Source organism: Perissodus microlepis, chromosome 12 (genome assembly GCF_051167445.1).
Source record: "Perissodus microlepis isolate ML-2025 ecotype Zambia chromosome 12, ASM5116744v1, whole genome shotgun sequence".
In the NCBI taxonomy this organism is placed as follows: domain Eukaryota; kingdom Metazoa; phylum Chordata; class Actinopteri; order Cichliformes; family Cichlidae; genus Perissodus; species Perissodus microlepis.
Genome location: NC_140472.1, coordinates 1,108,686 through 1,122,878, shown reverse-complemented (window position 1 = coordinate 1,122,878; position 14,193 = coordinate 1,108,686). Strand labels below are relative to the sequence as shown.

The window sequence follows — 14,193 nt, the reverse complement described above, 5'->3', positions numbered from 1 at the left end:
TTGCCTCACAACTTTTCACCAATCAACAGAACACAACTCTCTCTGTCTGTGTGTGTCCAGGATGATTGTTGACCTGGAGTTGTCCAATAAGCGTCACAGCTTGGTGCAGACATTGTCTGGTGGGATGAAGAGAAAGTTGTCTGTCGCCATTGCCTTTGTTGGTGGTTCCAGGGCCGTCATCCTAGACGAACCAACCGCAGGGGTGGACCCCTACGCCCGCCGAGCCATCTGGGATCTCATTCTCAAGTACAAACAAGGTGAGTGACTCCTAGGTATCGTGCAGAGTGACATGACATCAATCCAGGGATTTAATCCTCACCAAAGATATTTAAGTGTTGTTCAGTCTGTTCATATTTCTTGTATGCACGTGGGAAAAAATGTCCTCTGCGTTCAGTTTTCAGAATATTGTTGCAGAGGCACGCTCTATCCTTTTTTTGATGTCCTGCATGGTAAATGTAACCCAAACCACCTCCTACATATGTGTGTGGCTCCTCTGCCCTAGGCCGCACAATTCTGCTGTCTACCCACCACATGGATGAAGCAGACCTTCTGGGAGATCGCATTGCCATCATCTCACATGGGAAACTCAAATGCTGTGGCTCCCCACTCTTTCTCAAGAGCACTTATGGAGATGGATACAAGCTGACACTGGTCAAAAAGCAGAGCGAAGGCCGAGGTGTGTGTGTGTGTGTGTGTGTGGGGAGCCCCTTAATGATACATATGGTCATGATTTATGAATGCATGTGTGCATTGGTATACACAGAAGTGCAATCATATACACTGCATACATTGTTTGTCTACTATATGATTTGTACATTTGGGATTTTATTGATTTTATTTAACATATGTACAACCTTTGTCTATATTTTGGTGAATTACAGTAGAAAATACTTACTGGCATGGTGTTCTGGAATCATCACAAATGTACATCCAGCATTCACTTCAATAATCTGATTATAATATAATAATGTATGAGGTGAGAGTTCAGTTAAAGGAGCCCCTCATAAATGATGTTCATTTTATTCAGTGTGTGCGTGGAGTTGAACTACACACAGCAGAAAGATGTTAGAAGCAGAGCAGTAACACGATTACTAAACCTTCAACCAAAACTGCTTTTAATAGAAAGGCAAAACAAAACCACACAAGCAGAAGAGCCCTACACTATGCAAATATGACCACAACAAACATGTGCCCACCACCCCCACCTACCCACCACCATGCAAAAAACCAAAAGTCTTCATGCTTTGTGTTTTTTCTTTCAATGCTAAGGCCAGGCCAGCCAGTTCCAGCCTCCGTCTCTGTCTCCGTCCTCCTCTCTGTCGCCTTGCTCAGAAGTTCAGGTCACTCGGTTTATTCGTCAGTTTGTGGCTTCCTGCCTGCTGGTGTCCGACTCCAACACTGAGCTGTCCTACGTGCTGCCTTCTGAGGCTGTCAAGAAGGGCTGTTTTGAGAGGCTGTTTCAGGTACATTTACACAAGCAAAGAAAACTCTTCTGTTACAGAATAAACTCACAGCTATTGATCGCAAGGTTGGTAGTTTGATCCCTGGTTGCTCCCAGTCTGTATGCCAAATATCCTTGGCCAAGATACTAACCTCAAGTTGCTCATCAATGCATCCATCAGGGTGTGAATGTTTGATAAAAAACATGTAGAAAAAGAATAGAAAAAAGTGCTGGTGTGAATGATGAGTAGAAAAGCAGGTCATTTACATCTTTTCTGATGCTGCTGCTGATATGTTTAAGTTTGTTAGCATTCTATATATGGTCTGGCTAATTGCATAAAAGACAATGTGTTTTAAATGTAATCTAATTCAATTCAGTTTTATTTATATAGCACCAAATTACAACCACGGTTACTTCAAGGTGCTTTTGTAAACTAACAACTCTACAATAATACAAAAAACAACTGCCTTGGTGGCTGTGGGAAGGAGAACTCCCTTTTAACAGGAAGTAGCTTCCTGCAGAACCAGGTTCAGCCAGGAGCAGTGATACTCTGTGATAGGTCGGCCGTGCAGGGAGGAAGACAGTAGAACTGTGGAAGAGGGCCGTGGATTAATAATCGATGGATGGATGAATGGGTGGATTTGGCCTGCACCAAGCAGACCCCCCACCGGGCACCAAAGAGGCCCAAGCCAGGGGAAGCAACTACAAATGAGTAGCAGTAGGGAGGGGAAACCCCCAACCTCCATGACCATGGCCTGCAGTGGGCAGGGCTCAGCAAGGCCCAGGCTCAGGCCTAGCCAAATATACATGTTCCCAAAAGGAGACGAGCAAAACTGAGAATGAAAAAACTAAATGGGATATAATAAAAACTTAAAATGACATAAATAAAGGACAAAGATGTGGAAACCACACAAGTAGTACTAAAATGTTGAACTCAAAATGCTAGTACAAAGACCCAGGACTATCCCTGTAAGTGTGACATAAAAAAAACCTTTTTAACAGTGTTGTAGTACCCCAAACCTTGGCAGATCTTAGCATGGTGTGCAGTGTCCTCAAAGAAGTGGACAAAAGAAGACCCATAAAGGCCGACAAACTTCAATTCAATTCAGTTTTATTTATATAGAACCAAACAACAGTCGCCTCAAGGTGCTTTATACTGTAAGGTAGACCCAACAATCATATGACCCCCTATGAGCAAGCACTTTGGTGACAGTGGGAAGGAAAAACTCCCTTTTAACAGGAAGAAGCGTCCGTCAGACGCTCAGGGAGGGGCGGGGCCATCTGCTGCGATTGGTTGGGGTGAGAGAAGGAAGACAGGATAAAGACATGCTGTGGAAGAGAGATTAACAACAAGTGTGAAAACCTCCCGGAGCAGATAACCAGTATCTAAAAGCCACGTCCTTTAGAAACGGGGAAAAATACAGCACCTGACACAGGACCACGTGCACCCGGCCCTTCATTTGACCTACTGTTTGCTGAAGTCTCATCAGAAATGATCTAACTGTAAGAGTGGCTGTCAAGAAGCCATTCTTAAGGAAGTATGCCAAGTTGTGCAAGAACTAGACTGAAACAGGCCTTAAGAATGAAGTGTTTCATTTTTGTATCAAATCCTCAGTTTGTAGCAATCAAAAGAAAGCTGAGCATATTTATCGACCTTTAAAACATCTTGACATAAATGTGTTATGATGTTTTACGGGTCGATCTCATAGTTTAATGTGACAATTAAGCCAGCAGTGTTGCCGATATTGTTCAAATAGATGGAAATATGAAAGGGAAAAAGTACTGACAGGTTGTGATCTATCATGGAGTACCGTCTGGTAAGCATTGGCTTCATTTTTTAGTGATCCCAAACACACTGCAGTGCAGTAAAAGCATATCTGGGTAGACAAATTCCCAGTGAAACACTATCAGCCATTCACTGACCTGCCCAGGAACTCAATGTTATTGTAGCGGTGTGGAATCATCTTGACAGAGAATGAAGCAAAAGGCAGCAAACAGCCACAGATAAGCTTTGGAATATCCTTCAAAAAGCCTGAATAAGTATACATGAAGACTGCTTCAAAATAAAATTCATTCTTCATTCTGTGCTGAAGAATAAAGGCGGTCATACATAAAGACAGACTTTGTACACTTCTAACAATCTTCAAACTCTCATTTTGCCTTATTTACTAATTTGCCATTGTGCCTCCAGGCTTTAGAGAAGAGCTTGGACTCCCTGGCACTGACTAGTTTTGGGGTAATGGACACCACCTTAGAGGAGGTCTTTCTCAAAGTGTCTGAAGAGGACCAGTCTCTTGAAAACAGCGATGCTGGTGAGCACATGTTTCTTATATGTTCATATGTGTGTTTTGACTTCATCAGTTGGCACATGGCTGACATGATTACCTTCTTCCCACCCCTATTATCTCTGAGCAGACATAAAGGGTTCGCCAGGGGGGAGCTCTGTAGGGAAATCATCAATCGGTTCAGAAGGTTTGGGGGGACCACAGGGTGAGACAGGATCCCAAGTGGAGCCTGAAAAGCCAACGGTGGAACTAAACAATCTGGTGAAGTGTTCCACACTAAGCCAGAGCCAGTCTTCTCTAATGTCCTCCTCATCTGTCGGCTCAGTAAGAGGCGATGAAGGAGGGCTATATACCGACTTCTATGGAGATTACTGTCCGCTCTTTGACAACAGACAGGGGGCTGACTCTGCTAGCCTCCAGGGTAAGACAACAACAACAGCAGATGTACTCTTGTTTGATCGTTCTTTGCCACATCTTTCATGAATTTATACACAAATTAAAAACATTTTTGTTTGTTTGTTTTTTGCTAGTTTATTAAAAAAAATCTTTACAAAACCATTCTCTTACTCTGCTGAGGCAAATGATGGTGTGGTGCACTCTATTGGTTTGAGCATCTTTAAAATGTGTCAAGAAATGATGGTTGGAGAGCAGATGATGCAGAGTGACAGTGAATCCAAAATTTGGGAAAAAATGACCTTAATAAAAGAACAAGTCAATCATCCGTCCATCCTTCCCTCCCTCGTTATGGGGGCAACAGCCTAAGCAGAAAAGCCCTGATCTCCCTCTCCCCAGCCACCTCACCCCACCAGTGTGTTATGGACTTGCACCAAAGCCTCCTGCAGATGGGTCATGCTGACAATATCTAACCTAGGAGGCACCCAGGCAGCGTCTTGCTCTTGTTCCATCCTGCATCTGAGGTTTGACTAATGGACAAGCTGTCCCTGAGAATAGACCTTTCTAGGGAAGCTGAGGAGTGTGACCCCCTTGTAATTATCCACAGCATGTCTTTATCCTGTCTTCCTTCTCTCACCCCAACCGGTCGCAGCAGATGGCCCCGCCCCTCCCTGAGCCTGGTTCTGACGGACGTTTCTTCCTGTTAAAAGGGAGTTTTTCCTTCCCACTGTCACCAAAGTGCTGCTCATAGGGGGTCATATGAATGTTGGATTTTTCTCTGTAGGTATCATTGTAGGGTCGACCTTACAGTATAAAGTGCCCTGAGGCGACTGTTGTTGTGATTGGGCACTGTATAAATAAAATTGAATTGAATTGAAAGAAACCCTCTGACCCCCCCCCTTCTTAAAGATGGGACTCACCACCCCAGATCTCCCAGAGCGGAGCCTCTGCCAGGCATTCCCAGGGCACTCTCACAATACATTTAGGCGTGCCAGGTTCAATATCCTCCCCCACCACCTGATCCTACTCATTACCAGGCGGTGGTCAGTTGACGGCTCTAGCCCTCTCTTCATGCAAATGTTCTGGATAGATCAGAAATCTGATTATACAATAAGACAACTGATCATCAACCTACGGTGTCCTGGTACCGTGTTTGTGTATGGGCACCCTTATATTCAAAAATAGTGTTTGTATGAACAAACTGTGATTTGCACAGAAGCCAAAAACAGAACCCTGATCTGGTTCGGATCAGGCCATTCCTCCCAGTCACCCCCCTTCAGGTCTCACTGTCCACGTGAGTGTTGAAGTCTCCCAGTAAGAAGACAGAGTCACTAGATGGAGCAGTGACTTGAACAGTCCAGGACCTCTCCAGGAGACTGGTTCCAAACCAAAGCCATGTGTTGAGCCTGCTATAGCCAATATCTCTCAACCTCACACACTAACTCAGACTCCTTCCCCACCAGAGAGGTGGCATTTCATGTCCCAGCAGCCAGCCTCGATATCTAGGGATCAGACTGCCACAGCCTCCATCCCTGACCACTGCCTGACACATGCGATGTTTGAATGGATAAAATGTCAGCCAAGGCACGGACAGAATATCTGTGGAGGGATATAAAGATGGGATTCACAGGCACTTCCATGCATGTCAAACAGAATTTAAGATAACTGAACAAACAGGTGGTAAATATTTATCTAAGATGACTTAAAGTTGAACACGTTTTTAAAGGAAAGAACAGACTTTTTGTTTTAAAAACACACAGTTATCACTCTCATCATGAGTTTAGATGCTTCCATCAGAAAAGACGTTTGTGCTCGAACCCATGACTCTCATGGCTCGTTTCAGGTTTTAGTGACTTATATTGTCAAAATTTAGATGAATATTTTCATCAGTTTATTAGTTAATAAATGCAAGTGACAATGCTACAACATTAAATGTGTTTTTCTTAGTTTTTGTTTTTCTTTAGATCTTTTTTCTTTTCATGCTTCTTGAATAAAAATGCTCATAGTGAGCAGAATAGTGTGAGCACTAAAGAATCATACAGACCAGTGTTGTGATTACTGTTCTCATCCAGATTTTGTCAGTTTGTCTATTTCATGTTTTAACTTTTTCACTTTAGGAGATGCAGAGAACCCCTCGTCACCAGAGCCGGAGGTGCTGGAAGGGCAGGGCACGTTCAAGCTGGAGGGTTGGTGGTTGAAACTGAGCCAGTTTCACGGACTTATTATCAAGAGGTTTCACTGTGCCAAGAGGAACACCAAGGGTCTCTTCTCTCAGATCCTCCTGCCTGCCTTCTTTGTCTGTGTGGCCATGACCGTGGCCTTATCTGTGCCCGAGATCGGTGAGATTTTACTCGTCCTTTGGTGGTTTTAATATTGCTGCCGTCCTGCCTTACCAAGAAGATGAACAGGATTGCAGAAGTTGTCTGTATACTGTTAAACAGTTCAGTATTTAGATTATGGTGAATACAGTTTTGTACAGCGCTCTTAATACTTTAACAGTCTATTACAAATAAACTGCTGAGCGGGCTCTCAGCAGTTTAGATGATATAAGTTGTTGTGATTTGGCCACATGTAAATAAAACTGTATTGAATTTCACATTCATCGAACAGTCTTTGCTCATAAACATCTTCCTAAAATAGAAAAACTTAAAATACGTGGATCAAACTTTACAAGACAAATGTTTGAACCAAAGTATTAAAATGAATCATGAAGGTGGTACACTAAGATTAGCAGCAAAGAAACCGAGCAATAGAATAGAATAGAATAGAATAGAATAGAATAGCCCTTTACTCCTGCACGATTGACAATGACAATAAAGTATCAATGGTAAGACAGCAGGAACAAATATATACAAACAAGAGAAAGGCACATATTGGAGAACAGGTTGCAAAGCGCTTAGAAGTAGTGATAAGGACTCTGAGTCCACGAGTGATGACTGATGAGGGTTACTCAGACCAGATTGTTGAGCTGGGTTGGCAGGGTGGGGTGTGGGGGGATGGTGTCTGAACGGCACAGGGGAAGCAGCTGTTTGTGAGTCTGGAGCGAGGAGGAGTTTTACACACAGTGCCAGAGATTCATGTCCGTGTCCTGCAGCGATCACCTGAAATATTCAGAAAAGAGCCCCCATATTTGTAGCAGAAACACATACATATGTGAGTGTGTTTCATGTTTAAATTTCACATTTTATATAAGAACAGAGCAGCGTAGTTAAATAATCATTTTATGCTTTCATGCTTAGAAACGGAGGGCATCAATAATCATAGACTGAAAGCGTCACTTTGTCGTCTTGTTGTTAAGTTTGGCTCATTGTGACTCGTGTTGCTTTTTGTGGAGCTCCTGCAGCCAGCTATGAAGAATGTGTGATATACCAGGGTGGAGGGTAGCAGTAGCTGGTGAGCATGCTCACTTCAGTCGATATTGAAATTATTTGTTTATTTTATTCATTCAACAGTTAAAACAGTGGAGCTACTAAACTAATGAAATACATGGTAAATGGACTGGTTCTTATACAGCGCTTTTCTACTCTTCTGAGCACTCAAAGCTCAGAAGAGTAGCACTAACCCTAAGTTTATACAACTTGTGCATTCACCCATTCAAATTTTTCTAGGTGCTTTCTAAGTAACATTCACACACATTCATACTCCGATGGATGCATCGGAGAGCAATTTGGGGTTAGTATCTTGCCCAAGGATATTTGGCATGCAGACTAGGGGAAGCCAGGAACCTTCTGATCAGTAGATGACCTGCTCTACCACCTGAGCTACAGCCACCCCAAGCGGGTTTCTAGAGCTCATTGCACTTTATTTTTACAATTAGCTGTAAAATCTATGTAAAAAGATCCCTGATTAATGGATGAATGTTCTGTGTGGATTATTTTACAGGAGATTTGCCACCCCTGATCTTGTCCCCATCTCAGTATCATAACTATACCCAACCAAGAGGCAACTTCATCCCTTATGCCAATGAAGACAGACCCCAGTACAGGTAGAATGATGTTTAATTTACTGATAAACTTATATAACTCATGCAGATTTTTATCATTAAAACTAAATATTGCAGATGTTTCTTTCATGTTTTCAGCAAATAAAAATTCAACATGCTTGATATTATTTATACTAAACTGTCTGTCAGGTTTAATTAGCGTAGATGCCGTGATTGTAACTGTCCACACTGCTGTAGCAACTTGTCTTTTGCTTAGTAAACAGCTGCATATAAGAAAGCTCTACCAAGACCTATAAAGGGTTTCTGGTAGTGAATCATCTCCACATCAGTAATGAAAGGATTAGTTTCAGTATATGTGGCTAAATTGTCAAGTTGTGTGATGGTTGCAGTGAGACCAGGGAACTGATTTCATCTCATTTTTATGATTGAAGATGTATGTGCTGATTGTTTATGCCTGCTACTGTCACCCTTACACACAACAGCCAAAGTGACCTGTGTTAAAAACGATATAGCCTTGTGTTAGCAGGACTGTCAGCGATGAGTGTGCCAAGCATAACTATGGTTCAGGGTCATGGACTAACTCAATCACCTTATATATTATTCCATGGAGTCCTGTCACCTCGACCTGTAGCAGAGCTTAGCAAGGTTGACCAAAAGAGATCTTATTAGTCCAAATACTGGAGCCTTTAGACGCTGAAATAAGCTGTTACTTTAAACAGAATCCTGGTGCACAGCAGCATTTTGCTCAAGTCAACATTGACACAGTGGAATAGAAAGAAATGTGACTGACACATCTTTGGTCCACTCTCAGGAACAAGCTGTCACCAGACGCCAGCCCACAGAAGATCATCAACACCTTCCGCCTGCCCTCGGGTATCGGTGCTACTTGTATCCTCAAAACCCCCTTCAACAGCACCCTGGACCAGCTAGCACAAACCCTCAACCCCAATGCCAATAACTCCAAAACCCTAGCTGCCAAATACTTTGATTCTATGTGTCTGGACTCCTTCACTCAGGGCGTCCCCCTCTCCAACTTTGTCCCCCCACCACCTTCGCCAGCACCTTCAGATGACCCAGACTCTAATTTTGAGGACGGTCTGTGGAACCAAACAGTCACTCCTCCAATTACAGTTCATAGTAAGTGCTTCCATAATGTGCATGCGGCCCATTTAACATATGTAGCTCTATATCTGAAAATCAAGACTTGACTTGAAACAAAAAATAAATAAAGGAACATTTTGGAAACACATCATCATGCTGCATGTCTAAGGTGATGTGGTCCAGGTAATATATTAGGAATGAAGGATGACACATCATTTGATGAAAATGATCAATCTACAGAGGGCTGAAGTCAGAGTGAAAAAATGATGCAGCATGCGAGTCTGTTTGGTGGAAAAATTAATTGCAGCAAATGCATGCATGTATGCATGCCTGACAATGTCGAAATATGCTTCTAATGAGATGACAGTCTCCTGGAAGATCTCCTCCCAGATCTGGACCAAGGCATCAGTGAGCTCTTGGACAGTCTATTTGAAGGGAAGACTGGGGACCACTAAGTAGTATCAGTTCCTCTGGGAATTGCCTGGATGCACCAGGAGGAACCCAGGACCCAGTGTCAATGACAGCTGCCTAGCCTGCGTAGGCTTGTGTATCTGCCTGACCATCACTGACTAACCAGCAAACTGGTCATACTGGTTGATGTTACAGATTGCATAACTTTCTCTATGGCTTCTCCAGACCCGTTCACGTCTGTCTCACAGTAATAATAACAGGGCACCACTGCTGGACCTGCCAGTTCTGGTATGGTTAAAGGCCAGTCAGGCTCCACAGTGCTGGGCAGTGACCACAGGGCCCCACTAAAGGACCTCGGGCTCTCAGGCCCTGCTTATGATTGTTGGGTTAGAGACACTGACAGCAGTGGGCTGCTGGCTGTCACTTGTAGGTCTCTGGCAGCACTCATCCTGTTCCACCTGCAGAAAGGAGCAGATACTGGTACAGCTGATGGGTTAAGGACTTTGTGCGGTCCTGTCCAGCTATCCTAGCCTGTGTCTCACAGCATGCTGAGACACAGATAACCTCTGATAATGAAATGTATTGATGTGCCTCGCTGTAGGAGTTGGCCTGCCTGTGCAGCCTCTGTAGGGTGCAGGTAGTACTTCATGCCACCAGTAATGACGCTGCAGTCAGAAAAGATAAGGAGACAAACACTGTCAGTGGCCTTAATCTGAAAACCATTTCTGTTTGGGGGTTGTCTCGTTGTTGCCCATCTAGTCCACCTGTTGTTAATATTATCAGCTGAAACTGATCCCCCCTCTGCTCCTTACCTGACCAGATCACCAAGTTTAATTTATGTGATGCCAAACTGTGATTACAAAGTGTTCCTTTCACGTTTTTAAGCAGAATATTGTTATTGTCTTATTATGTTTTGCTAATATGGACCAATAGACTGATGCCTACATTTCACTTTGGACAGTGTCTTGGCTCATTGGGAGAGCTAATAAATAATTTCTAACGCAGTTTATTCCCCCTGTGTTTTCCCTGTTTTGAGAAGTCCACGTGGACTAAGAAAAAGATCAGCTGAATGAATGATGACTCTTTCACTTTTGCTTAGAGCCTGTTACATCTCCACCTACCTTTCCCTTGTCCATCCATGAGCCGGTGCGCTGCGTCTGCTCTATGCAGGGGACAGGCTTCTCCTGTCCCAGTGGGGTAGGAGGACAACCCCCTCTCATGAAGGTGGTGACCGGTGACATTATGGTGGACATCACAGGCCGGAACGTCTCTGAATATCTGCTTTTCACATCAGACAGAGTGCGGCTGCACAGGTAGGACTGCTGCTGGAGCAACTCTAAGGAAACAGCCACACAACAGAAATACTGACAACATACTGCAAACTGATGCTTTGACTTTTCAGTGTAGAATCTAATTACACAAAATACTAGTTGGATCACCTTAGTTTAAACAGAATTATAACTTTGGGCTGCTACTGGGACCTCCTGAGCCTGAGTAGCTGCGAGCTCCCCTCAGAGTACACAGCAGGCATCATTGTTGAAACGTGTGAACACAGAGACACAGCATATAAGGCAAAAACAGAGTTTGTACAGTTCTTTATTCTTCCACACAGCCTAAGCTCTCTTAGGTAATCTTCAGGAACAGTTCTCCAGGCTTCTTGAAGGATATAGCAAAGCTCTTCTTTGGCTGTTGGCTGTTTTCATCATGTTCTCTCTTCCAATTTTTGTCAAGATGATCCCACATTGCTTCAGTAATGCCGGGCTCCGGTTAGTGTTTTTTCTATTAAGGTTTGCTTAGTGCTCTGGCAGTGTTTGGGATCATTTTGATGTCTGTGAAGGTTCTCAGTTCAGGTCATTATAGTCTAAGGAGCTCAGAAAGAAAAACATCTGGACTTTTTTAACTTGCTTGAAGACGTTTTATCTCCCATCTGAGAAGCTTCTTTAGTTCTAAGAGCAACTGGTGGAGAGTCCCAGATTTTTAAGCCCTATGGGAGTGTCTCTGAGAGAGTCATGGACCCGGTATTGATCCTCTGCCTAATCACACAAGCCAAGGTGTGAAAACGGATGTGGATGAACCAGTTTGTGTCTGAGTGTGTGGCTGGGTCTGAAGTACACTGGGATGTCGTGCTTGGAGAAAACTCCTGAATTTCTCTAATAAACGCGCTACATGAGGGCTGACAGTGCTGTTCTGTTTGTCCTTCCGATTTTCTCTAGCTGGTGTCTGATCTTCTTTTCTGTGCATCTTTGCTGACTTGATGAGCTTCCTTTACATGTGTGTGTTCCTTCTTTTTCCCTTCAGGCTTAGGGCTGTGGTGGCTGTGGCTCAGGTGGTAGAGCAGATCAGCTACTGGTTGGAAGGTTGGTGCCTTCCCCAGTCTGCATGTCAAATATCCTTGGACAAGATACTAACCGCAAGTTGCCCTCCGAAGTGTTCATCAGAGTGTGAATGTGTGTGAATGTAGATTAGTTTGCACTTGTGTTTAGAAGTGCTTGTGTGAATGGGTGAATGAGGCATGTTGTATACAGGGCTTTGAGTACTCTGGGAGAGTAGAAAAGTACTCTATACGAATCAGTCCATTTACCATCAGGCTTAGAGGGAACATGTTCTGCCCGGTGGTGTAGGGTCCTGATTACTCCAAGTTTGTGTTCCAGAGGGTGATGGGAGTCAGAGAGGAGGTACTGGTCCGTGTGTGTGGGCTTCCGGTAAACCTCGATGCTGAGGTTGCCGTTCTCTTCAATGTGCACAGCGCAGTCCAGGAAAGGCAAACAGTCGTCCTTTGTGTCTTCCCTGGTGAACTTGATGTTTTTATCCACAGCGTTGATGTGCGCAGTGAAGGATTCCACTTCTTGTGTCTTGATTTTGACCCAGGTGTCGTCTACATATCTGTACCAGTGGCTGGGTACTCTTCCTTTGAAAGAGCCAAGAGCCTTCCTTTCCACTTCCTCCATGTAAAGGTTGCTGCAATAGGTGACGCCGGGGGGACGATCTGATATCCTCGTGTTGTTCCCTCGTCATCATAAATAATGTTGTTCCAGGTTCAACATTGCAAGTGACCAATCACCTTCTGCTGACGTCATCCGCGACCTCGAAAAAAACAAACGCCTTAAAAAAATCTACTTCACTTGCGAGAAGAGAAAGCGCCTCTGTAAGGACAATATAATGCTTACCGTTTATGAAAGGAAAGTATCCTGAAATGCAAAGAATTCAAGTCCCTGGATCGGCGGACAGAAGCGGTTTCTCTTCTCGCAAGTGAAGTTGATTTTTTTAAGGTGGTATTTTTCAAAGGCATAAAAGGGGGACGTCACAACAATGTGATTGGTCACTTGCAATGTTAAACCTGGAACAACATTTATTATGATGATGTGGGAACAACACTGACACGAGGATATCAGATCATCCGACACCAGGGAGCCCATGGCACAGCCATGTTTTTGTCTGTAGAAACCCTGTGGTGGTAAAGCAGAGCTCTAACACTGTGCAAATCTGATCGGGGGTGAAGCTGGTTCTGTTTTCTAAGCAGGCGTCTTCCTGTAGTCGTTTTTTGACTGTCTCCACTGCCTCTGTTGTAGGTATGCAAGTGAAGGACACCATGGTTTCATCTGGGTCATGTGTAAGTTTCTGGACCTTGTTGATGAAGTCGGTGGAGTTCTTGATGTGATGGTGGTGTTCCCTACAAGGGGCGCTAGGATGGTGAGGTGAGGTGTTTGGCAGTGTTGTATGTGGCTGAGTTTATGCTGCTATCAATGGGTCTGAGTGGGACTCCTTTGTGGATCTTTGGAAGTCTACAGGGTATTACATCCCCTTCGTCATGTATGATGAAGAAGCTTCTCGGATGAAACGTCTTCAAGAAGCTTAAAGATGTCCAGATGCTTTTCTTTCCGAGCTCCTGAGATCATTGTCATGCTGAAAAGTAAATCCGTTATCAATCAGACACTTTCCAGATGTTATTAATGGTGGATCAGTATTTGCTGGTACTTTTCTGAATTCCTAAGTCCATTAATTTTGCAAGTCATACGCTCTTATTGTAATTGTGCATTGCTCTTTGGCTACATTTCGTCTTGATTTCACATGGATACAGTAACATGCACATACTGGTTTTTCTGTCAAATTAATTTTGTTACAGATATGGTGGTTTAACAGTGGGCAACATTCAGAAATCAATCCCAACATCTTTTGGGAGAAATCTTCCACCTATGGTTCGCAAAATAGCGGTGCGCAGATCAGCTCAGGTAAAGACAAAGACGCAATGACTCTACACTGGACAGGTACAGTATACAATACTGCTAACAGTGCAACTTACTGTGTCCAGGTTCTCTACAACAATAAAGGCTACCACAGCATGCCAACGTATCTGAATGTCCTCAACAATGCCATCCTGCGTGCCAACATGCCTCCCTCCAAGGGCAATCCTGCTGCCTACGGTAGACACGCCAGATATAGCTGCTGAATAAAGTTGTGCCAGTTTGGTTGGTTATTTTTAACTACACAACGGATTGTTTGTTCTGTTTGTTTGCAGGAATCACAGTAACAAACCACCCGATGAATCGCACCAGTGCCAGCCTTTCTTTAGACTATTTGTAAGTGTCTGTGGCTTTACCTCATATGTTTATGTGATATAT

The 14,193-nt window shown here is 43.7% G+C and overlaps 1 protein-coding gene across 2 annotated transcripts in view; it reads left to right on the top strand.

Moving 5' to 3' along the window:
• abca2 (ATP-binding cassette, sub-family A (ABC1), member 2) overlaps nucleotides 1-14,193 on the top strand; it is a 103,788-nt gene that overhangs the window by 65,361 nt on the left and 24,234 nt on the right. For both annotated transcript variants that reach the window (XM_084946047.1, XM_084946046.1), the window contains exons 22-33: nucleotides 61-257; nucleotides 503-676; nucleotides 1,270-1,463; nucleotides 3,633-3,753; nucleotides 3,857-4,147; nucleotides 6,237-6,458; nucleotides 8,002-8,104; nucleotides 8,874-9,199; nucleotides 10,674-10,887; nucleotides 13,698-13,803; nucleotides 13,884-13,995; nucleotides 14,091-14,151. In XM_084946047.1, coding sequence (XP_084802173.1) covers nucleotides 61-257; nucleotides 503-676; nucleotides 1,270-1,463; nucleotides 3,633-3,753; nucleotides 3,857-4,147; nucleotides 6,237-6,458; nucleotides 8,002-8,104; nucleotides 8,874-9,199; nucleotides 10,674-10,887; nucleotides 13,698-13,803; nucleotides 13,884-13,995; nucleotides 14,091-14,151 — 2,121 coding nt within the window. The remainder of the gene's footprint in view (nucleotides 1-60; nucleotides 258-502; nucleotides 677-1,269; nucleotides 1,464-3,632; nucleotides 3,754-3,856; nucleotides 4,148-6,236; nucleotides 6,459-8,001; nucleotides 8,105-8,873; nucleotides 9,200-10,673; nucleotides 10,888-13,697; nucleotides 13,804-13,883; nucleotides 13,996-14,090; nucleotides 14,152-14,193) is intronic.